This window comes from Taudactylus pleione, unplaced genomic scaffold (genome assembly GCF_031769625.1).
Source record: "Taudactylus pleione unplaced genomic scaffold, aTauple2 ptg000282l, whole genome shotgun sequence".
Classification (NCBI taxonomy): Eukaryota; Metazoa; Chordata; class Amphibia; order Anura; family Myobatrachidae; genus Taudactylus; species Taudactylus pleione.
Window position 1 is genome coordinate 1288616 of NW_028284684.1, and position 25870 is coordinate 1314485.

The 25870-nt window shown below is 42.8% G+C and overlaps 2 protein-coding genes across 2 annotated transcripts; both read left to right on the forward strand.

Moving 5' to 3' along the window:
* Positions 1–3310: 3310 nt before the first annotated feature.
* On the forward strand, positions 3311–13824 carry LOC148512095 (uncharacterized). The gene is made up of 5 exons (XM_088482159.1): positions 3311–3472; positions 3666–3737; positions 4167–4301; positions 4438–4500; positions 13615–13824. Exons 1-5 carry the CDS (start codon positions 3311–3313, stop codon positions 13822–13824), a joined length of 642 nt encoding a protein of 213 aa, XP_088338285.1.
* Positions 13825–17958: 4134 nt separating this feature from the next.
* LOC148512096 (uncharacterized) lies at positions 17959–20879 on the forward strand. The gene is made up of 5 exons (XM_088482161.1): positions 17959–18120; positions 18314–18385; positions 18815–18949; positions 19086–19148; positions 20670–20879. Exons 1-5 carry the CDS (start codon positions 17959–17961, stop codon positions 20877–20879), a joined length of 642 nt encoding a protein of 213 aa, XP_088338287.1.
* The last annotated feature ends 4991 nt before the right edge of the window (positions 20880–25870 follow it).

Sequence of the window (25870 nt, forward strand, 5' to 3'; positions counted from 1 at the left end):
TGGTGGTCTGGTACATGTGATGTCTCCTATAAGATCATACAGGGATTAATTAAGGAGAAACAATAGTGAAGCTGGACTGAGCACACTGGAAGGACTCAGAAAAACTAGGGTTTAGGAAGAAGAAGAATCATGAACAATGCCAAGATAAGGATACCAGGAGATAACATACAGGTCACTGGGGTTTTGCAGATTTAAGTCACAAACTGGGTCATACATTGGGTCAAGCAGTGGCAACACTAAGGTTGGTGTCACCCAGTGCGCCACTATGGACTTCTTGAGCACATCATAGGAGTTCTCGCGAAAAGGGCGTGACATCGTGCCCACAAAGCTACGCCCCCTGGCATATGATGTTTTGGGGTCAAGATGTCCTCATCACGCTGTGGGCTTGTAGCCCCCAGCCTCTCCCGGCACAGTGTCACAGCTGCTCGATGACACCATCGGAGGGGGTGACACCAGTTGTAGCGGTGGGTTAGGGCTGAGGATTTTCCCCGGGGTCCGCTAGGACTTCCATGCGTGCGTCCTGACTCCCATGTTAGTGGGCATAGGTGCAGCCATGTTGGTTCATCTCACCTGATCAGTCTCCTCCAATGGCAGCTCTGCGGTCTCTCAGCTGATCTCACGATCCAATGACCAGCTGCTTAAGGGTATTTAGATCTGACTGCTGCAACAGGAAGTTGCTGATCAACATCACTCTATGACTGCAAGTAGTTGTTCCCTGTAACAACTGTCTCATGTTCCAGAGGCCGTATTGCTTTCCTCTGTGTTCCTGGCATCCTGTTTTCTCCTTCTGACCTCCATGTATTCAGTCCCCGTGTTCAGTACAAGTTCATCCTGTGCGTCTCAAGTCGCACCTCTGTGTATTCAGTCCCCATTTTCAGTACAAGTCCTAACTATACCTCCAGTGCGTCCCAAGTAGCATCTTAGTGTACTTTGTTCCTGTGTTCCAGTACAAGTCCCGTCTACACTTCCAGTGCGTCCCGAGTGGCATCCTTGTGTTCTTTGTCTCTGTGCTTCAGTACAAGTCCCGTCCAGTGCATCCCAAGTGGCTTCCTTCTGTGCTTTGTCCCTGTGTTTAAGTACAAGTTCCATCTACACCTCCAGTGCATCCCAAGTGGCATCCTTGTGTACTTTGGGCCCAATTCAGACCCGCTCACGAGCGCAGGACGCTCGCAAGCGGGTCGATGGTGCCCTAATGCGCATGCGCACGATGGAGGGAGCTCCGTCGTGCGCATGCGCGAGACCTGCATAGCGACAGCCAAGCTGTCGCATCCGGGTCTCGCACCAAAGGGGGGGCGTGCTGTCGATGGTGACTTTGGTGGGCGTGCCAGGGGCGTGGCTGCCAGACGGAGGCGTTCCCATGGGAACGCCTATCGTCTGGGTCCGGCCCCACTGACATCACTAGTGATGTCAGTGGGAGTGATTTTTGCTCTGATGGAGCCAAAATCACTCCTGGGCTTGCGGCCACGAGACTCTACCGCAGGGTCTCGTCGCAAGCCCGATGGTCGCGATGCTCTTGACCATCGCGACCATCATCATGGACGCTCACATAAGCTGTGGGTGGTAACCCACAGCTATGTGAGCGTCCAAGAGGCCGCTCCATTTTTAGGTAGGAGGGCCGTGATTCAGAGCGAGCGCTCTGGTCAGAGCGTCCGGCTCTGAATCAGGCCCTTTGTCCCTGTGTTTCAGTCTGCACCTCCAGTGCATCCCAAGGGGCACCTTTGTGTACTTTGGGCCTGATTCAGAGTTGGGAATAGAGTGAGATAGAGTGAGATATCTCTCTCAACTGTGAACCTGAACAAACTATATTGCAATGCAAGGGGTGTAAATACATAAATTTTTGTACATGTGGGGTAAATACTGGCTGATTTTGCATGTAGCCCACAAATACTGCACAGCTTTATTATTACTCTACAATTTAGATGTCAGTTTGGAAACACTCCTCCCAAATCTAAATCTCTCTGCACATTTTACATCTGCCTCACCTGCAGTGCAGCACGGTTTCACCAAGATGATCAGTTGAGATAGATATCTCACTCTATTCCCAAGTCTGAATCAGGCCCTTTGTCCCTGTGTGTCACTACAAGTCCAGTCTACACCTCCAGAGCGCCCCAAGTGGCATCTTCGTGTACTTTGTTCCTGTGTCTCAGTATAACTTCATTCCTGCACATCCAGTACGTCTCCGGAGCATCTTAGCGTATTCAGTCCCTGTGTCTGAGTTCAAGCCATTCCTCTGTGCTATTTCTAGTGTTCCATGTGTTAGTTGTTTTCTGTATATTATTTCAGTCTTCTGTCACTCCCAGGTACCTGTCCAGAGGGCTGCGACCTGCTCACTTGGTACGGCGAAAACCAAATCCCAATTGGAGGGGTCACTGGAGAAAACCACCAAGTGAATTAGACTTCGCGCCAACGTTTGATATTTGTGAATGAGGAGATCATATATACAGGCCCGACGCCTCCGACTTCTCTCTCCTCCAGAGACCTCAGCTTCCATCCCCTCAGTAGGGGATTTCACTACGCCAAACGTGACAGTTACACTACAGTTGGCACTAATGTAGCAATCTAGTATTAGCAGGAACCTGGAGTAGAGAATATAAGGAGAAACATTTTTAAAGACTTTGGTCTCAGACAGAGGCCGTCCTTACACAGCATATACATTCACAGCGTTCTGACATTTTACTTTGTACAGGCAGAAGTGGTTATGTAATAATGTTCCTCTTCCATTCTTTCCATAGCAGGATGGGAAGGAAAAGAAACGTTCTGTAAAGGTTCTCAGCAGGTGCAGTCTGCATTCTCTTATCACTTACCTATAAGAGGTCTGTGTTCCTGTGTGACAGAGGAATCCTCGCTATGTGCAGGACTCTGACCTGTAACAAGAGAAAAGTGCTTCTTGTGTGACAGTACAAAGTATATAACGTATCCTTCTCACCTGTATCGTTATGAAAGTGAAAGTTGCATAGAATTTCCCAGTTGCTGTTGTCACCTCTCTCCTGTCACTTGTATTCTGGATGAAATAGAAGTGATCTTACATCATGAAAACTAAGAAATTTCACTCTTGGAAAAATATATATAAAGGTGGAAACATGGGAGGACTGGACACAGAGCGGAGACCAGCACCGGAGAGACACAGTATAAACCAACAGGTAAGAATCTACCTATATTCTTTATTATAAAAATAAAGGGTATAATGTTGTGTGCATATAATACATATTGATTGTATTTGTAATAGGAATGCAGTAAACATGTAATTGCATTATTAATAGAACTTATAGAAACATCTGTATGAATTATATGTCCTTCTTCTTGTGCAGGAATGGACATTACTATCAGAATGCTGGCAATTACATTGCTGTACTATACCTCCCTGCGGGACACAGCAACAGGACACCCGCTGCAGACACACTGTCATATATCCAGACATAGATCTATACATCCCAGCACTATGTCACAGGTGAAAGCGCTGCAGACCCTACATGTGAGTACAGGTCACAGAGTGATGGTGGGACCTGTGTATAATCTGGATTTGAGCATCAGTGGGAGGTTATAATGTAACGGAAGCTGAATAGCTGAGATAACTGAATGTTCGGATAAATAGACCACATATGACAATATATATATGAGGACATGTAGCACAACCTCCACTAATTATTGTGTCTCTGTTTCCAAAGGAAAGGAAAGAAAAGACAATGAAATGTAACCCTGGGCTCCGTCTGAAGAAGTTCCCAAACTGTGATTTACAGGTATTAGTTTTGGTCATTTTCTCTTCACATTATTATTCCCTGACCTGTCAATCATCTCCTATCTTTATTAAATAGTTATTTGCTGTAATCTGCATTATATGGAAATAAATGTTAGACAGTATATGCAATCAGAGGAAATTGCTGTGAAATGTATACATTTTCTTTTAATAATTATTTCACAATTTTTATAGAAATCATTAACAAAAGTACACTTTGGAAAAATCATAACGGATATTGTGCATGTTTATACCAGAAATATTGATTTCTTTTTACAATTAAAATGTACCCAGTGTCTTTCCTCTCTATCTAGCTTGTTAGTTCTCTAGTGTTACTTTCTCACATCTCCACCATCCATCAGTCTGCTCTCATAATACTGGGAGATTCTCTGTCACTGTACAGTGTACTCACCATTCACCTCTCTCCTCTTAGGGGAATGAAAGACTGACGCTCACACAGCTCAGGGTGTCACTGGCTGTAAATGTCCTGGAAAATATGACCATGACCAGACTGGTGAGAGAAAATCTGGAAACGTTCTCCATTCTCCAGACAGATCTGTCTAAATGTGTAAGTTCCAGCATTGTAACATCTGAGAAGGTGTCTGGGTGTGTACAGAAAACTAAATCACTCTAACAAGTATATCCTCATCACTGGGGGTAATGCTCCCTCACACGGCTCATTTTAGGGTTTTATATTTTTTCAGGAGATGGTGAAATCCCCGGAGATGGAGCTGTGTGTGCAGCATTTGAACAAGTACACAGAGAGGGTAAGTTTATATGGGACAAATAATGTCATGGGCTGAGGTAGAGAGAGTAGGGATGGACATTGGAAGCCCACCATCAAATGGTGGCTGAGTTTCTACCATCAAAACTTCCAATGTGATGGTAACCATTGTATCAAAAGAATATGATAAAATAGCCATTGTGTTGGTTTACACGTGCACGAAAATATGTTTGCCCATGCGCAATAGTGACCTGTGTCTGTTCTTGTTAAACAGCTGAATTCAGCTGTATTTTAGCATCGGTTGGCCATCGCTTCCACACCATTAGATGAAGGCTGCCATTGGAAGGCCACCTTTGAATGGTGAAAACATTATCATTGGAAGAGAAACGTTGAGCATTGATGCACATCCCTAAGAGAGAGAGAGCTAAGTTATACAGCAGAGAAGCGTTTGCATGGAGAAAACTGCAGCAATCTTAAATCTGTTCTATGACAACAAGGTGGCATAGCTTTTCAGTGGAAGATCCTAGCACAGAGTGTCCGCAATCACCATGGCCCCCAGCACATTTTATAGATGTACCTGCTGACACATTCACATTGAGTTTAGCTGTCATGTTGTGTTCATGGCATCACATGTGGGACAGTCTTTAAAGTATAGTGTTCAGGATAAATGCAAGCTGATTGCTGAGGTGCTGTGGCTGCATGCATGTTACAGTTGGTGGAGCTTACCTTCCTGCTTAAGTGTACATAGTGGACACATGTGTCCAGATTGTAGCGTTCTCTGGTGAACACGTGATCTTTGCAAGCACATGCAGAGTGGGGGTGGTGTAAGTGTGCCCAGTAGAGGGAGGTGTGTGCGCCCAGTAGGCAAATATATGTGTGTGGTTAGGGGAAGGGGGGGGGATAGATTTGCCTTATAAACCTATGAAAAATAGAGGATATGTAAGTGTGCACAACAGGAGGAGGAGTGTATGCCAAGCAGGCACATAAATGAACCAGGGTGGTTTAAGTTATGTGGGGGCCCCTACTAATAAAATTGTCAATATGATATATTGGTGATGTTATTAAAAATATAATGTGTAAATATTCCTAGCACCAAAAATGTGTAAAACACACTGTAGTGCCCACAGTTCACATTATGCCACAAAGAAACCTCAGATCACATTTGCCACAGTGCCTCCAATGCCAGTGATGCCCTGTTGTTAATCTGGAACTGATATGGGGGTAATTTTGGTGTGGTTGCATATAGACTAAATTTGGCACTGGAAAGGTCAGGTATGGAAAGGGGAGCAGTGTGGACTAGAGGGTAGAGGAGTCAGGACTAATCAGAAAAACATCCCTCTAAAAAAATGTCTACATCTGCCCTTTTCTTTTTTGTATATTCTGTTTTTATTAGAATATTTAGAGAAGAAAAAAAAATTACAGTTGAAATAAACATTGTACATCTGATAAAACTGAAGCAGATAATAAGTCAACGTTCGTTTGCTTAGAAAAATCAGGTTAATAGCACAAATACCACAATTTATATCAGATATACAATATATCAAAAAAGATGAATCACAAAACAAACAAAAATATTTTTTTTTGTTAAAAAAGGAAAACAAATAAAAAACAATCACTCAATAAGAAAGAAAAAAAATTAAATATATATATATATATATATATATATAATAAAAAAAACAGAGAAAGAGAAGGACAAGAATAGAATAGCAGAGAAAGGAAGAGAGAAGAAAGAAGAAAAGGAGGGACTATCGCGTGTGTAAGCGTAATCATAATTGTTATTCTAAGGATCATAAATTATATTGTGGATGAGGTGGAAGACATATAATTCCTGTATGTATCTGAAGACTTATAGTCTAGCCAAGGAGACCAGGTATTGACAAATTCAGAGGGCTTATCTAGAGAGGAATATAAAATATCTTCCATTGACATAAAATAATCAAGCCTAGAAAACTAGGCTTTACGTGTAGGAGGAGTAGCAGATCTCCAAAGTACAGGTATCACAGCACGAGCTGCGTTACTCAGATGGCGAAGTAGGGATTTCTTGAACTGGGACAGTGGGACCGATGAGTGGTTAATTAACCAAAATTCTGGGCCTGTGGGAATGGGGAAGCCTAAGATTTGTTCGGAGATAGAGATAACATCTGACCAAAAATTTGATAGTGAAGAACAATCCCACCAAATATGTCGGAGAGAACCCACAGTGGAAGAACATCTCCAACAGGTGTTGGGAACTGATGGGAACATGGAATGTAATATGACAGGGTGACGATACCATCGCATTAGAATCTTATATTGTGTTTCCCTAACGGTAATACAAATAGAGCTAGTGTGGGTTTTAAGAAAGATAATCTGCCAGTCCGAGTCAGAAAGAGTTAAATTTAAATCTCTCTCCCAAGCCTTAGCCCAAGGTGGAATACTAGACACTTGACTGGATAATAATAGTTGATAAAGGGCAGATATTGTATGTGTGGGGGATAGTGGAGTAACACACAATTTCTCAAAATTAGTGAGGTCCCTTTTTGCTAAGGAAAGCCTATTATCTGAGGTAAGGAAATAGCGTACTTGCAAAAACTTCCAGAAATCCGACTGAGGAATGTTCCATCTTTCCCGAATCTCTGAGAACTGTTTAATGCCAGAAGCATTTACCAGCTGACCAACTCTGAAGAGACCCGCCTCGGTCCAGTTGGGAAAATGAGAAGGGTCAGTACCTGGCGGGAACCTTGAATTAGCCAAAAACTAAGTGAGAGGGCCAAAAAGTGAGGAAATGTTAGGGATAAGCCTTAAAGTCTTCCATAAAGAAAGGGTGGGAGAGATAGTTGGGTGAGGAGGGGATATCTTAGGAAGAGACGGCAACCATGGAACTATCTCAGGGTGTTGTTTCATGAAGCAGCCTTCAATGGCAATCCATTGTTTAATATCTCTGTCTCTGGTCCATTCAAGGATTCTATTTAAATGGGTGGCATGATAATAGGATTTAATGTCTGGGAGCTGAAGACCACCTAACTGTTTTGGGCGTGAAAGTAAGTCACGTCTGATTCTAGGTCTCTTTCGGGACCAAATATATTGACGGATCAGTAAAGTGAGTGAGCGGAACCAAGATTCCGGAACAGCAATTGGCAACGTCTGGAGAACATAGAGCAGTTTGGGTAGAGTGTTCATCTTCACCACATTAATCTTTCCTAACCACGAAAGCTGCTTCAGGTGCCAGTGGGAATAATCCAAGCGGATTGAGGAAAGAAAGGGGAGAAAATTTGTTTGGAATAAATGAGACAGATTTCTAGTAAATTTAATCCCTAAATATGTGATATGGGACGGGTGCCAGGTAAATGGGAAGGAACCTTGTATACTCGCTATTGTAGGGGAGGGGGCAGATAAATTAAGGGCACTGGACTTTGAAAAGTTAATTTTAAAATTGGATAATTTCCCAAACTTATCAAATTCCACCATCAAATGCGGTAAAGATGTGACCGGTTGAGAAATAATAGCTAGGAGGTCGTCAACAAATAATGCGAGTTTATATTCTGTCCCGCCAGCCTGAACGCCTGAGATATGGGGGTTGATTCTAATAGACCTCGCCAGAGCCTCCATGCAAAGCACAAAAATTATCGGGGACAATGGGCACCCCTGTCGAGTACCATTACTTATTAAAATGGGATCTGATAAGGTGCCATTAACCCTTACTCTTGCTGATGGAGACTCATATAGGGCTAAGATCCTCTGTATAGCAAGAGGACCCAATCCCACGTGACCGAGAACAGACCTCATAAATAGCCAATTAATCCTATCAAACGCTTTTTCAGCGTCAGTTGATAGAAGAATGGTAGGTACATTTGTCTGCGACACTAACTGAATCAGGTTGAGAATTTTAGTTGTATTGTCACGAGCTTCTCTGCCCCTGACAAACCCTACTTGATCGTTGTGAACCAATTGTGGGAGAAGAGGGTGTAATCTATTGGCTATGAGTTTGGCGTACAATTTAAGATCAACATTAAGGAGTGAAATGGGTCTGTAACTCGGACACAGGGAGGGGTCCTTACCTGATTTAGGGATTACCAAAATAAATGCTTCTAGAGATTGTCTAGAAAACTGAGAGTTGGCGGAAATTGTGTTAAAGGCATTTAAAAGCATAGGGGCCAGTTTATCCTTAAAAGTTTTATAGTATGCGATGGTTAGACCATCTGGGCCAGGGCTTTTACCTGAAGGGGAAGAAGATATGACAGAATCGAGTTCTGTCATTGTGAAGGGAAGCTCTAGGGCGTCTGTATCTGATGGAGACAAGGTGGGAAAGGTAGCTGTGGAGAGGTAGTCTAATATGTCTTGGGAAGAAACAGGAGGTGTTGATGTAGAAGAGGAACCCGCCAGGTTATAGAGAGTGGAATAATATTGTCGAAAACAGGAAGCAATTTTAGATGATAGTGAGTGAGATGTGCCTGAACTATCTTTAATAGTTGAGATAAATCCAGATGCTCGCTGAGTCCTCAAAGCCCGTGCTAGAAGCTTCCCTGGCTTATTACTCCACTGATAAAACCGTGTCCTACATTTCCGTAAAGATAACTTTATGTCATCAGAAAGTATCCTATTGAGTTCTGCACGAGCCTCTGACAACTTCAAACAAACATCGCCAGATAGAGATGATTTATGTGAAGTCTCAAGCAAATTGATACGCTGGAGTAAAGTCGAGATCCGTGCAGATTTCCGTTTCTTAACGTAAGAGCCGAGTTGAATAAATTTGCCTCTAATTACACATTTATGAGCTTCCCAGATAGTAATCTGTGAAACTTCGGGAGTAACATTTAAAGCTAGATAGTCCGAGAGAGCTGCTTCAACTTCTGTCTTACAAAAGGGATCTTGTAGTAGAGATTCGTTAAGCCGCCAAGACCATTGTCCGAAAGAGAACCCAGGTAGTGACAACGTCAAAGAAACAAGGGCATGGTCCGACCACGTGATGGGACCAATATTGGCGTCAGCGAGCAAGTGGAGATGTCTGTGACTCAAAAATAAATAATCCAAACGGGAGTATGTCTTGTGGGGGTTGGAATAGAATGAATAGTCTCGACCGGTGGGATGCAAAATTCTCCAGGAGTCGGCCAGCTGGTGATTATGGAAACTCTGTTTAACCTGTCTGTACTTAGCCTGTGAGAATCGAGGGGAATTAGAAGAAGCATCAAGTATAGGGTCCATGGTCCAGTTAAGGTCTCCCCCTAAAATTATAATACCCTTTAACCGAGTATCAAGCTGGTCTAGGACAGATTTCAAAAAGTTATGTTGTGCCTGATTGGGGGCATATATATTAATAAATGTAAAGTCCTGGTGGAAAAGTTGACAAGTAATTAGAAGTACTCTACCCGGGATCAATTTATAAATTTTAACATCGGAGATGGGTAATCGTTTTGAAAAAAGAATCGCAACTCCCTTAGATTTCCCTTCAGGACTATTACTAAAGAACACCGTAGGATAATGACGGTCAAGAAGGGAAGGAGCGCGAACCCCAAATTTAAAATGGGTTTTTTGAATCATAGCCACATCGACTTTATCTGCCCATAAAGAGCGTAAAAGCTTAGATCTTTTTTCAGGGATGTTTAGGCCTCGGGCATTAATAGAGGAAACTATAAGCTTGGCAGCTGTAGTCATTTGAGGAGATTTGTAGGGAAGTATGGTAGTGGTCCCTGGGAGAAAGAGAGGGAAAGAAAAAGAAAGGGCAGAAAAACAGGAGAGGAGGAAAAACAGAAGAAAACAAAAAAGAGAGAAAAAGCAAAAAAGCATAAAGATACAATATAATACAACATCGAGCACATTAGAATTCCCGCGTCTGAGACAGTGGAAAATTTATAATAAACCAATATCTCAGTAAATGGTAACATAGATAGCGGGTTGGAGGTCATAGGTGGTCCTAGTCAAATGCGGTCCTAATATAAAACAAAAATAAATTTAAACAGTGACATCTTAGCAATAGAAAAGACAAATGCGGATATTAAATGTCTATAAACTAGAAAATGTTAGTGTGATTAGGATTAGAACATGAAAACATGTAAATACAGAGAGGGTAATCAGTCGTCCCCGAAATGTAGGACAGAAACAAATAATCAAAACCTACAAGACTATAATGGCCTAGCCAGTGTGATTATAATAAATCACAAATTTAGATATTACATCAAAAATTATTTCCTAGAATATGAATAATATAATAAACCTGAACATATTAGAAAACATTAGGCTTATAGCAAAAATATATTCTCAGGAAAAAACCTCAGGTGTCCTCCAATTCAGGCGGAAGAGGATGATTTTGCAATTGCCTTCTGGAATGCTGAACTAAATGCCAAGAAGAGTGGTTCTCTGAGCGAGGAGGTAAGACCAGTTGGGCCAGAGGATCCTTCCATTCAGGCGTTTCAACAGCTGGTAGGCCTAGCATAGAGCAGAACGCTGGAAGATCTGAGGGGGTATGGAGAAGATGTGATTTACCGGAGAAAGTAACCTGAAGATGAAACGGAAAGCCCCAACGGTATTTCAACTGCCTCTTGCGGAGTTCATCAGTGAGCGGTTTTAAGGCTCTGCGAAGCTGAAGAGTATGCCAAGATAAGTCTTGATATATGTGAATAGTCTCTCCATTGAAGTCGACACCTTCCAATTGCCTGACTTTACGCATAATCTCATCCTTTTGAGAAAAATAGTGCAAGCGACAAATAACATCCCTTGGCTTATCTGAAGAAAGACCTCGAGGACGTAAAGCCCGATGAGCTCTGTCAAAAACAATTTTATCATGTGGGTCATTGCCGAGGATCTCGTTGAATATTTTAGTCAGGGCATCGATAAGGTTAGGAGTTTGGACATCTTCGGGAAGGCCTCTGACGCGGATATTATTTCGTCTCCCTCTGTTATCTAGATCATCCACTCTGGATTTTAGAGATTGCAATTCAGCGGACTGTGATGAAATAATATCTGTCAACTTAGACAGTGTTGTGTCCGTAAATTCTTGAGACTCTTCCAGTGACGTGAGACGGTCTGAAAGTAATGACAAGTCCCGCTTGACAGACGCCATTTCCTGCCTGATGGTAGTTTGTAGGTCCTGTTTGGTAGGGAGTGTCTTGATGTATGTCAAGATTTCTTTAATCTCGCTGCCCAGTTTAGAAGAGGATTGAAGGGTGGAATCCTCAACTGAGGAAGGGCTTGGCGGGTTAGAAGAATTTGAAAGGGAATCTGATGGATTGAGTGCAGGAATTTCTTTGGAAGGGGTTGGGAGAAGGAAGGGTCTCAGGTCCGATTGAGAGGCGTCATTTCGGGGACGAGGATCCTCCCTCTTTTGTACAGATTTTTTATTTTTGCCCATGTTCAGATATGATAAAATAATATGAAGGCGAAATGGGCATGCGGAGTGTGGTACTTAAAAAGACGTCACATGGAGGAGCCGCAAATGAGCATAGACCCCCCGAGGCTGCTGGCTAGGTATTCATGGCGGACGCCAATATCATATTTTCAATGAAGCAAGTATCAAAGTCACGAGTAATTCCGTATATGAGTATAGTAGTATATGAGGTATATATAGCAAACAAAAAAAAAACCTCAATATTTTGAAGTGAAGTGATTGGTATTAGTAAGAGAGGATTTGTAAAATGTGTAAATTGTGGTTATATCTGTATACCACAAGGTGGCGCCAAATCTTCAGTCAGGGAGAAGTAGAATTGGGAGACTTGCAGAGTAGCTGTTATTTAACTCCCCTGGAGTGATCAGCTGGCTGGGATAATAGTAATTGAGGACACCAGGGCAATGGAGCATCAACACTCACCAGTGGTGCCAGGAACCAGCAAGACCTCAGGGGCGTCCCATCCGGACCTTATCAGCTGTCAGAAAGTGTCCCAGGGGCTTCAGTAGTGTCCAGCAGCTGTATGACTGGGTGTAGGGCACAGGGGCAACACAAGATGTGTTGCAGATAGATTGCCCCAAGCCTGGGGTATCAGCAGCAGCCCCAGCTGAGCAGCCGGGCGGTAGCAGCAAGGAGCCGGAAGCCGCGATCCAGCGAGGATGGCGCGGCACAGGAGAGCCAACAGCCGCAGTCCCAGTCAAGCAGCACCAGCAGGGATCCAGCCGCCACCTCTGAGACCAAGCGGCGTGGCACGGTGAAGCAGGGAGCCGCGGCCCCAGCTAGACCGCCAGGCAGCAGTGACAGGGAGACAAGCCGGAACCGAGGGCGGGCAGCAGGACGGCAGAGACCAGGAACAGCGGCCTCAGTCAGGTGGTCAGGCGGCGGCAACAGGGATCCGGCATCCACCCCTGGGAAGGCGCGACGTGCAGCAGGAGATCCGGAAGTGGCGGCCCCACACATAGGCCGGGCGGCAGGAGCGGGAAGCCAGAGGTCGCGTCTGAGGCCAGCCGGAGATCGCAGCCAGGCGGACCCGTCCGGGGCAACCTCTCTCCACCCAAAGTAGGTGAAGGTGACGCTGAGGGTCCGCGGGGGCTGTGAGGAGACTCCGGGGGTGCCCGATGTGGGATGGATGGACACCAGGGAGCCGGAATTTCTCTCTGGGTAGGGTGGCAAATTTAGTCCCAGGCTGAGGGAGCAATTAGGCCGCAGTCTGCAAAATCACATAAAGTGATTCCCGACTCTGCTAAGCCTTGTCCCACTAAGTTTAGGTGGGCTTCTGGAGTAGGTGGATCCCCCTCAAGACCAGGGGAAAGACATCAGCGGGTCAATTAGACTCGGTACCTCAGGAGCCAAAGTGATATACGTCCGTTCCCTAGACCAGCCAGGCCACGCCCCCACATCTGCCCTTTTCATTTGTTAGCATTGCTGCCAAACCACCCTGGGGCCATGTTTGATTATGGCCAAAGCTCCATCTGTGTGGAGTTTCTGCACTCCATAGCCAAAATGAGTTTGTTTGGCCTTTGCATAATCAAACGTTCGCTGTAGAATGGGTTGCACTTAAGATCTGAGTGGCTTTTAAGATGGCACTGCTATAGGATGCACCTTTCCGGCAAGTCAGTATGTCAAATTTCAGCCCTGCTTGAGCCGGTTAATTGTAAGTGCTGTAATCGTTAAGTGGGATTGACTAGGAACATACATTTGGCATCAAACACACAATAGATCTAATCATTGACCTCTTAGATTGAGAAATTATGTTGACCATTGATTTCACTAAATTCCAACAAATTATGTTTTATATAGGTGTCTGCAGAATGTCTACAGGAAGATGTCCTTCTAAACCTTGTCTGGATCTTAGATGAGGACCTGCATTTCCTGATTCATGGGAAGTCACAAGAAAAGAGGTCACATAGAAAGGACCCTCAACTCCACCCAAAAAGACGTATTGCAAAGAAACACAGAGGAAAGGGGAAGCATAAGAAAAACACACTAACAGCCAACTCTCGTTCATAATACCAGATCCATATTCCCCCGCTGTACTAAGGTGACGCCACTCTCAAAGTGTCAAGACGAAGAGTCCCCAATTGTCTTTCATATTTACTAAACCAAAAATTGAGATAAATATACATATATTATTTATTTTATATATTTTGTTAATATTATTTAATTATTTATAATGATTTATGACAGAAGCTACCTGGTAGAGCCAGGAGAGGATACACTGTTTTGTTACATACTTTTCATTTCATTGTTTATTTATTTTGCTCTATATTGTGCTTTATTTATTAATATATATTAAAATCTTACAATTATTGTTTTACTTCATTTTGTTTGTGTAAAATTCTTTCAAAACATGATAAGGAGAAGAGAGATAACGAGATGTGTATTTCCTCCTGACCGGAGCAGCTCAGGATGAATTCTTGTGTTTAATAGAAATGGAAAAAAGCAGTTTTCTGTGTAATCAGAAGAATTAGTTATTAATTGAAGTTGTCTCATATGTGATCATTGGTCTAACTTAAGAATACTTTGGTCCAATGGGCTGGGTTGAATAATTAAGAGTCTCTGCTGCCCATCATAGATAAGTACAGGAAACCTAATTCGAATTTTAAAGTTTTCACTTCTGGTTGGGTAGTCATGACCTTGTAGTGAAAAGACAGGGTTGGCGATTCATGCCTATTGTTTTACAAAGTTTTTATGCTGGGTGTTCTGGAGCATGCGAGATGGTGAGAAATGCATGTGAGGTCATTGTCACACAGCTGGGAGTATTATTGGATTTGGTGTTATCAGCCAGTATTAGTGCAACCAGAAACACGGGTGCAGAGTCTAATGCTCAGGTGGTCTGGTACATGTGAGGTCTCCTATAAGATCATACAGGGATTAATTAAGGAGAAACAATAGTGAAGCTGGACTGAGCACACTGGAAGGACTCAGAAAAACTAGGGTTTAGGAAGAAGAAGAATCATGAACAATGCCAAGATAAGGATACCAGGAGATAACATACAGGTCACTGGGGTTTTGCAGATTTAAGTCACAAACTGGGTCATACATTGGGTCAAGCAGTGGCAACACTAAGGTTGGTGTCACCCAGTGCGCCACTATGGACTTCTTGAGCACATCATAGGAGCGCTCGCGAAAAGGGCGTGACATCGTGCCCACAAAGCTACGCCCCCTGGCATATGATGTTTTGGGGTCAAGATGTCCTCATCACGCTGTGGGCTTGTAGCCCCCAGCCTCTCCCGGCACAGTGTCACAGCTGCTCGATGACACCATCGGAGGGGGTGACACCAATTGTAGTGGTGGGTTAGGGCTGAGGATTTTCCCCGGGGTCCGCTAGGACTTCCATGCATGCGTCCTGACTCCCATGTTAGCGGGCATGGGTGCAGCCATGTTGGTTCATCTCACCTGATCAGTCTCCTCCAATGGCAGCTCTGCGGTCTCTCAGCTGATCTCACGATCCAATGACCAGCTGCTTAAGGGTATTTAGGTCTGACTGCTGCAACAGGAAGTTGCTGATCAACATCACTCTATGACTGCAAGTAGTTGTTCCCTGTAACAACTGTCTCATGTTCCAGAGGCCGTATTGCTTTCCTCTGTGTTCCTGGCATCCTGTTTTCTCCTTCTGACCTCCATGTATTCAGTCCCCGTGTTCTGTACAAGTTCATCCTGTGCGTCTCAAGTCGCACCTCTGTGTATTCAGTCCCCGTTTTCAGTACAAGTCCTAACTATACCTCCAGTGCGTCCCAAGTAGCATCTTAGTGTACTTTGTTCCTGTGTTCCAGTACAAGTCCCGTCTACACTTCCAGTGCGTCCCGAGTGGCATCCTTGTGTTCTTTGTCTCTGTGCTTCAGTACAAGTCCTGTCTACACCTCCAGTGCATCCCAAGTGGCTTCCTTCTGTGCTTTGTCCCTGTGCTTAAGTACAAGTTCCATCTACACATCCAGTGCATCCCAAGTGGCATCCTTGTGTACTTTGGACCTAATTCAGACCCGCTCACGAGCGCAGGACGCACGCAAGCGGGTCGATGGTGCCCTAATGCGCATGCGCACGACGGAGTGAGCTCCGTCGTTCGCATGCGCAAGGCCTGCATAGCGACAGCCAAGCTGTCGCTCCGGGTCTCGCACCAAAGGGGGCGTGCTCTCGATGGTGACTTTGGTGGGTGTGCCGGGGGCGTGGCTGCCAGACGGAGGCGTTCCCATGGGAACGCCTATCGTCTGGGTCCGGCCCCACTGACATCACTAGTGATGTCAGTGGGAGTGATTTTTGCTCTGATGGAGCCAAAATCACTCCAGGGCTTGCGGCCACGAGACTCTACCGCAGGGTCTCGTCGCAAGCCCGATGGTCGCGATGCTCTTGACCATCGCGACCATCATCATGGACGCTCGCATAAGCTGTGGGTGGTAACCCACAGCTATGCGAGCGTCCAAGAGGCCGCTCCATTTTTAGGTAGGAGGGCCCTGATTCAGAGCGAGCGCTCTGGTCAGAGCGTCCGGCTCTGAATCAGGCCCTTTGTCCCTGTGTTTCAGTCTGCACCTCCAGTGCATCCCAAGGGGCACCTTTGTGTACTTTGGGCCTGATTCAGAGTTGGGAATAGAGTGAGATAGAGTGAGATATCTCTCTCAACTGTGAACCTGAACAAACCATATTGCAATGCAAGGGGTGTAAATACATACATTTTTGTACATGTGGGGTAAATACTGGCTGATTTTGCATGTAGCCCACAAATACTGCACAGCTTTATTATTACTCTACAATTTAGATGTCAGTTTGGAAACACTCCTCCCAAATCTAAATCTCTCTGCACATTTTACATCTGCCTCACCTGCAGTGCAGCATGGTTTCACCAAGATGATCAGTTGAGATAGATATCTCACTCTATTCCCAAGTCTGGATCAGGCCCTTTGTCCCTGTGTGTCACTACAAGTCCAGTCTACAACTCCAGTGCGCCCCAAGTGGCATCTTCGTGTACTTTGTTCCTGTGTCTCAGTATAACTTCATTCCTGCACATCCAGTACGTCTCCGGAGCATCTTAGCGTATTCAGTCCCTGTGTCTGAGTTCAAGCCATTCCTCTGTGCTATTTCTAGTGTTCCATGTGTTAGTTGTTTTCTGTATATTATTTCAGTCTTCTGTCACTCCCAGGTACCTGTCCAGAGGGCTGCGACCTGCTCACTTGGTACGGCGAAAACCAAATCCCAATTGGAGGGGTCACTGGAGAAAACCACCAAGTGAATTAGACTTCGCGCCAACGTTTGATATTTGTGAATGAGGAGATCATATATACAGGCCCGACGCCTCCTACTTCTCTCTCCTCCAGAGACCTCAGCTTCCATCCCCTCAGTAGGGGATTTCACTACGCCAAACGTGACAGTTACACTACAGTTTTCACTAATGTAGCAATCTAGTATTAGCAGGAACCTGGAGTAGAGAATATATGGAGAAACATTTTTAAAAACTTTGGTCTCAGACAGAGGCCGTCCTTACACAGCATATACATTCACAACGTTCTGACATTTTACTTTGTACAGGCAGAAGTGGTTATGTAATGATGTTCCTCTTACATCATTTCCATAGCAGGATGGGAAGGAAAAGAAACGTTCTGTAAAGGTTCTCAGCAGGTGCAGTCTGCATTCTCTTATCACTTACCTATAAGAGGTCTGTGTTCCTGTGTGACAGAGGAATCCTCGCTATGTGCAGGACTCTGACCTGTAACAAGAGAAAAGTGCTTCTTGTGTGACAGTACAAAGTATATAACGTATGCTTCTCACCTGTATCGTTATGAAAGTGAAAGTTGCATAGAAGTTCCCAGTGGCTGTTGTCACCTCTCTCCTGTCACTTGTATTCTGGATGAAATAGAAGTGATCTTACATCATGAAAACTAAGAAATTTCACTCTTGGAAAAATATATATAAAGGTGGAAACATGGGAGGACTGGACACAGAGCGGAGACCAGCATCGGAGAGACACAGTATAAACCAGCAGGTAAGAATCTACCTATATACTTTATTATAAAAATAAAGGGTATAATGTTGTGTGCATATAATACATATTGATTGTATTTGTAATAGGAATCCAGTACACATGTAATTGCATTATTAATAGAACTTATAGAAACATCTGTATGAATTATATGTCCTTCTTCTTGTGCAGGAATGGACATTACTATCAGAATGCTGGCAATTACATTGCTGTACTATACCTTCCTGTGGGACACAGCAACAGGACACCCGCTGCAGACACACTGTCATATATCCAGACATAGATCTATACATCCCAGCACTATGTCACAGGTGAAAGCACTGCAGACCCTAGATGTAAGTACAGGTCACAGAGTGATGGTGGGACCTGTGTATAATCTGGATTTGAGCATCAGTGGGAGGTTATAATGTAACGGAAGCTGAATAGCTGAGATAACTGAATGTTCGGATAAATAGACCACATATGACAATATGTATATGAGGACATGTAGCACAACCCCCACTAATTATTGTGTCTCTGTTTCCAAAGGAAAGGAAAGAAAAGACAATGAAATGTAACCCTGGGCTCCGTCTGAAGAAGTTCCCAAACTGTGATTTACAGGTATTAGTTTTGGTCATCTTCTCTTCACATTATTATTCCCCGACCTGTCAATCATCTCCTATCTTTATTAAATAGTTATTTGCTGTAATCTGCATTATATGGAAATAAATGTTAGACAGTATATGCAATCAGAGGAAATTGCTGTGAAATGTATACATTTTCTTTTAATAATTATTTCACAATTTTTATAGAAATCATTAACAAAAATACACTTTGGAAAAATCATAACGGATATTGTGCATGTTTATACCAGAAATATTGATTTCTTTTTACAATTAAAATGTACCCAGTGTCTTTCCTCTATATCTAGCTTGTTAGGTCTCTAGTGTAACTTTCTCACATCTCCACCATCCATCAGTCTGCTCTCATAATACCGGGAGAATCTCTGTCACTTTACAGTGTACTCACCACTCACCTCTCTCCTCTTAGGGGAATGAAAGACTGACGCTCACACAGCTCAGGGTGTCACTGGCTGTAAATGTCCTGGAAAATATGACCATGACCAGACTGGTGAGAGAAAATCTGGAAACGTTCTCCATTCTCCAGACAGATCTGTCTAAATGTGTAAGTTCCAGCATTGTAACATCTGAGAAGGTGTCTGGGTGTATACAGAAAACTAAATCACTCTAACAAGTATATCCTCATCACTGGGGGTAGTGCTCCCTCACACGGCTCATTTTATTGTTTTATATTTTTTCAGGAGATGGTGAAATCCCCGGAGATGGAAGTGTGTGTGCAGCATTTGAACAAGTACACAGAGAGGGTAAGTTTATATAGGACAAATAATGTCATGGGCTGAGGTAGAGAGAGTAGGGATGGACATTGGAAGCCCACCATCAAATGCTGGCTGAGTTTCTACCATCAAAACTTCCAATGTGATGGTAACCATTGTATCAAAAGAATATGATAAAATAGCCATTGCATTGGTTTACACATGCTCATGAAAATATGTTTGCCCATGCGCAATAGTGACCTGTGTCTGTTCTTGTTAAACAGCTTAATACAGCTGTATTTTAGCATCGGTTGGCCATTGCTTCCACACCATTAGATGAAGGCTGCCATTGGAAGGCCACCTTTGAATGGTGAAAACATTATCATTGGAAGAGAAACATTGAGCATTGATGCACATCCCTAAGAGAGAGAGAGCTAAGTTATACAGCAGAGAAGCGTTTGCATGGAGAAAACTGCAGCAATCTTAAATCTGTTCTATGACAACAAGGTGGCATAGCTTTTCAGTGGAAGATCCTAGCACAAAGTGTCCGTAATCACCATGGCCCCCAGCACATTTTCTAGATGTACCCGCTGACACATTCACATTAAGTTTTGCTGTTGTGTTCATGGCATCACATGTGGGACAGTCTTAAAAGTAGAGCGTTCAGGATAGATGTAAGCTGCTTGCTGAGGTGTTGTGGCTGCATGCATGTTACAGTTGCTGGAGCTTACCTTCCTGCTTAAGTGTCCATAGTGGACACATGTGTCCAGATTGTAATGGTCTCTGGTAAGTACGTGATCTGTTGTAAGCACATGCAGAGTGGGGGTGGTGTAAGTGTGCCCAGTAGTGTGCACCCAGTAGGCAAATATATGTGTGTGGTTAGGGGAGGGGGGAGGTAGATTTGCCTGATAAACATATAAAAAATACAGGATATGTAAGTGTAAAACACACTGTAGTGCCCCCAGTTCACATTATGCCACAAAGAAACCTCAGATCACATTTGCCACAGTGCCTCCAATGCCAGTGATGCCCTGTTGTTAATCTGGAACGGATATGGGGGTAATTTTGGTGTGGTTGCATATAGACTAAATTTGGCACTGGAAAGGGGAGGGGTCAGGTATGGAAATGGGAGCAGTCAGAACTTAGAGGGTAGAGGAGAAAAGTCTAGATCTGCCTTTTTCATTTGTTAGCATTGCTGCCGAACCACCCTGGGGCCATGTTTGATTCTGACCAAAGCTCCATCTGTGTGGAGTTTCTGCACTCCATAGCCAAAATTAGTTTTTTTGGTTCATGTTCATAGTCAAAAGTTTGCTGTAGAATGGGTTGCACTTAAGATCCGAGTGGCTTTTAAGATGGCACTGCTATAGGATGCACCTTTCCGGCAAGTCAGTATGTCAAATTTCAGCCCTGCTAGAGCCGGTTAACTGTAAGTACTGTAATTGTTAAGTGGAATTGACTAGGAACATACATTTGGCATCAAACACACAATAGATCTAATCATTGACCTTTTAAATTGAGAAATTATGTTGACCATTGATTTCACTAAATTCCAACAAATTATGTTTTATATAGGTGTCTGCAGAATGTCTACATGAAGATGTCCTGCTAAACCTTGTCTGGATCTTAGATGAGGACCTGCATTTCCTGATTCATGGGAAGTCACAAGAAAAGAGGTCACATAGAAAGGACCCTCAACTCCACCCAAAAAGTACTATTGCAAAGAAACACAGAGGAAAGGGGAAGCATAAGAAAAACACACTAAAAGCCAACTCTCGTTCATAATACCAGATCCATTTTCCCCCACTGTACTAATGTGACGCCACTCTCAAAGTGTCAAGACGAAGAGTCTCCAATTGTCTTCAATATTTACTAAACCAAAAATTGAGATAAATATACATATATTATTTATATATTTTGTTAATATTATTTAATTATTTATAATGATTTATGACAGAAGCTACCTGGTAGAGCCAGGAGAGGACACACTGTTTTGTTACATACTTTTCAGTTCAATGTTTATTTATTTTGCTCTATATTGTGCTTTATTTCTTAATATTTATTAAAATCTTACAATTATTGTTTTACTTCATTTTGTTTGTGTAAAATTCTTTCAAAACATGATAAGGAGAAGAGAGAGAACGAGATGTGTATCTCCTCCTGACCGGAGCAGCTCAGGATGAATTCTTGTGTTTAATAGAAATGGAAAAGAGCAGTTTTCTGAGTAATCAGAAGAATTAGTTATTAATTGAAGTTGTCTCATATGTGATCATTGGTCTAACTTAAGAATACTGTGGTCCAATGGGCTGGGTTGAATTAAGAGTCTCTGCTGCCCATCATAGATAAGTACAGGAAACCTAATTCCATTTACTATCATTGCCTCTACTGCACCATTTTCCATTGTGTGTGAGAACCATCATTAGTGTTTTTTATTGTGATATAATATATTGCAGCACATTATTGTGATATTTGATCAACAGCATCTGTCCATATGAATATATATCCCCACATTAAATGCATGTCATTATTGATCAACTAACAGAGACCTCATTTATTTAGCAAATCACAAGGCATTATCAATACACTACAAGGGGTCATTTATTCAGAAAATCACAAGACATTATCAATACACCACAAGGGGAAGCGCAATAGATACCATTATCAGTACTTTATTTGCAAACATACAGTGTACATATGAATTACATCAACCAATATGTATAGCAATCTGTGTGAAAATATATAAAAAAAATCTATTCATAGCTAGCTCAATTATTTGTTAAATTCAATCCAGAGCAATGTAAGAAAACAGCCAGAAAGAAGTCTTTGCTAATAAATATGTAAGCAAAATGATTGATAGAGCCGACTTGGGACCTGCCGTCTGCTCCAATACAGTCACTCACCGCCGGTATCCAACCACTGTGGTGTAATAAAGGGGCAAACGGAGCTGACTTGTGGCCTGCCAGATGACGCTGCTATGCGATTGTATCCTCTGATACCTCTGGTATACACTCTCGCTGGTCTCCAGATATTGAGATGTGTAATAATGAGGTGGCCAGCGGAGCTGGCTTGCGACCTGCCAAATGTAGCTCCAATGCAACTCAGAGAACAAATCAATTTGTCGGAAGAAACCGATCAGAAGGTGTGCTTGGGAAATTCATTATTCCTACCTGCTGCTATTCATGATATTATACACGCTGGTGTGCTGTTATCCAGGAGCATAATTATTTGCATGTTGTTGCACCGCTGAGGTTATGCTACATTCCGCTCAATAGAGATCTAGTATTCATGAGACCAGCGGGGTCTTAGTGGCATCAGAGCTACATTTGGCAGGTCACAAGCCAGCTAACTATGAATAGATTTTTCATATATACGCACACTAATTGCTATACTTATTGGTTGTCGTCATTCGTATGTACACTGTACGTTTGCAAATAAGTTTTTGTTCAGGATGCTTATGATTATAGGTTGATTAAAAGAATATAGTATATATTTTTTAATAAATAAGGTATTTTAGCAATCTGTATTTGTGATTAATTTACACCACGCTGCTTGTATTTTCTTTGTCTTCATTAAATCTCCCCCTAATTATTTTACCTATATGGCAACATCTTCTCCAATGTGCATATAATCTCCATACAATTACATATGGCATATAGTCAGGCGTGCTGATAGGGGGGTATGGAGGGTACTGTTTACCCGGGCTCAGGCCTGCCATAGAGGAGGTGGAATGCCCTCCTTCTAGAGGCATGCCACCACAAAGCATAGTATTTTGGTCAAAGTTTTAATGCGTGTGTAAATGACCACACCTCACTGTTTGGCTGTCTCCTCTAGCTCCCTGACCCGCTGTATTTCTAGGCGATGCTGCATATAGAGTCCATCAGCTTTGGATGGTATGCCCAGTATCTTCATAATACCGTATTCTGTCATGGCAGAAGATCTGCTGCTTAGCATGTAAGAGTCTTATTCTCTAGCAGAAGAAAGAATAATGGATCTTCTTCTGGTTAAACTCATTTTGTTAATATTTTTGTTTCCTACCATACATAGGACTTTTTCCACAGCTGCAGAGATTTCGGTGGCCATGTTGAGACGGACATACTGCGCCATCATAGTGCTGGTACAATGTTCAATGGTGCAAATGATGATGCGTCGGTTTACACAAATGGCATATTAGCGTCTCAGCCAGTGGGCATCTCTGTACGTTTCCCATTAGCTATGGCACTAGCAATAAGGCACAGTCACACTGTGTAAAGTCGCAGGCCAAGCAGCATTAGCGTCCATCTCTGAATCAGTCTCTATGTGTGAGAATCTATCTTGTATGCGTAAGCTGAAAAGGAAGCAGAGTACAATATGTTCTTCATCAAAGTCTCTTATCCGTTGGTTCTATAGTGTGAGCCCACAATCACTACATAATGATCTAGGAAAACTAGTGCAATGTTTCATATGTATTTGGATACAGGGCTCTCTGATGATAACACACTGGTGATGATGCTGAGCTGAGGATCATTGATTTGACATTGATATTGGAATCATGCCAGTGTCCTTATAAGAAGCCCATGTAATCAGCAATCATTGTTTCTAAGTTACACTACAGTTGGCACTAATGTAGCAATCTAGTATTAGCAGGAAACTGGAGTAGAGAATATATGGAGAAACATTTTTAAAGGCTTTGATCTCAGACAGAGGCCGTCCTTACACAGCATGTACAATCACAACGTTCTGACGTTTTACGTTGTACAGGCAGAAGTAGTTATATAATAATGTTCCTCTTACATCATCTCCACAGCAGGATGGGAAGAAAAAGAAAAGTTCTGTAGAGGGTTCTCAGCAGGTGCAGTCTGCATTCTCTTATCACTTACCTATAAGAGGGCTGTGTTCCTGTGTGACAGAGGAATCCTCACTATGTGCAGGACTCTGACCTGTAACAAGAGAAAGGTGGTTCTTGTGTGACAGTACAATGTATATAACGTGCTCTTCTTACCTGTATCGTTATGAAAGTGAAAGTTGCATAGAACTTCCCAGTGGCTGTTGTCACCTCTCTCTTGTCACTTGTGTTTCTGGATGAAAGAGAAGTGATCTGCAGACCCTTCATGTGAGTACAGGTCACAGAGTGATGGTGGGAACTGTGTATAATCTGGATTTGAGCATCAGTGGGAGGTTATAATGTAACGGAGGCTGAATAGCTGAGATAACTGAATGTTCGGATAAATAGACCACATATGACAATATGTATATGAGGACATGTAGCACAACCTCCACTAATTATTGTGTCTCTGTTTCCAAAGGAAAGGAAAGAAAAGACAATGAAATGTAACCCTGGGCTCCGTCTGAAGAAGTTCCCAAACTGTGATTTACAGGTATTAGTTTTGGTCATCTTCTCTTCACATTATTATACCCCAACCTGTCAATCATCTCCTATCTTTAATAAATGGTTATTTGCTGTAATCTACGTTACATGGAAATAAATGTTAGACAGTATATGCAATCAGAGGAAATTGCTGTGAAATTTTTTCTTTTGATAATGATTTCTATAAAAGTGGTAAAATAATTAACAAATAAAACACTTTGGAAAAATCATAACGGATATTGTGCATGTTTTAACCAGAAATATTGATTTTTTTTTACAATTAAAATGTACCCAATGTCTTTCCTCTCTATCTAGCTTGTTAGTTCTCTAGTGTCACTTTCTCACATCTCCACCATCCATCAGTCTGCTCTCGGAATACTGGGAGATTCTCTGTCACTGTACAGTGTACTCACCATTCACCTCTCTCCTCTTAGGGGAATGAAAGACTGACGCTCACACAGCTCAGGGTGTCACTGGCTGTAAATGTCCTGGAAAATATGACCATGACCAGACTGGTGAGAGAAAATCTGGAAACGTTCTCCATTCTCCAGACAGATCTGTCCAAATGTGTAAGTTCCAGCATTGTAACATCTGAGAAGGTGTCTTGGGCTATTTTTGGGGGTATGTACAGAAAACTAAATTAACCTCCCGAGTGGGTCTTCATCACTGGGGGTAATGCTCCCTCACACTGCTCATTTTATTGTTTTATATTTTTTCAGGAGATGGTGAAATCCCCGGAGATAGAGGTGTGTGTGCAGCATTTGAACAAGTACACAGAGAGGGCAAGTTTATATGGGACATGAGGGAAATGTAGCTGAACTAGACAGCAGAGAAAAGTAGGTGTAGTCATTGTCCCGAAAGATTGGGAGGTTACATATTTCACTAAAGTCCAACAAATGATGTTTTATGCTATTAGGTGTCTGCAGAATGTCTACAAGAAGATCTCCTGCTAAACCTGGTCTGGATCTTGGATGAGGACCTGTGTTTCCTGTTTCATGGGAAGTCACAAGAAAAGAGAATACAGAAAAAGGACCCTCAAATCGACATGAAAAGACCTGTTCCAAAGAAACGCAGAGGAAGGGGGAAACATAAGAAAAATAAACCAAAAGCCAACCCTCGCTCATCTATATCGTGATTTATGAGTGATTCATAAATTAATTAGAACCACAATCTGAAATCCCAGTACAGAGTAGAAAGAATCCACACTAACATTTATGATAAAGAAAGAAGGTGAATCCATTTAAAGCATACTTACGATGGGACATGGCATTCCCCTGCCCAACATGATTTTTCTCAAGGAGGAGTTGTTGTTGTTGTTGTCGTGTGTTTGTTTGTGTTCTTATAATATTTGTTTTATATATTTATATTTTGCTAATATTAATTTATTGTCTATAATAATTTATTTTGGAAGCTTATTGGTAGAGCACTGAGG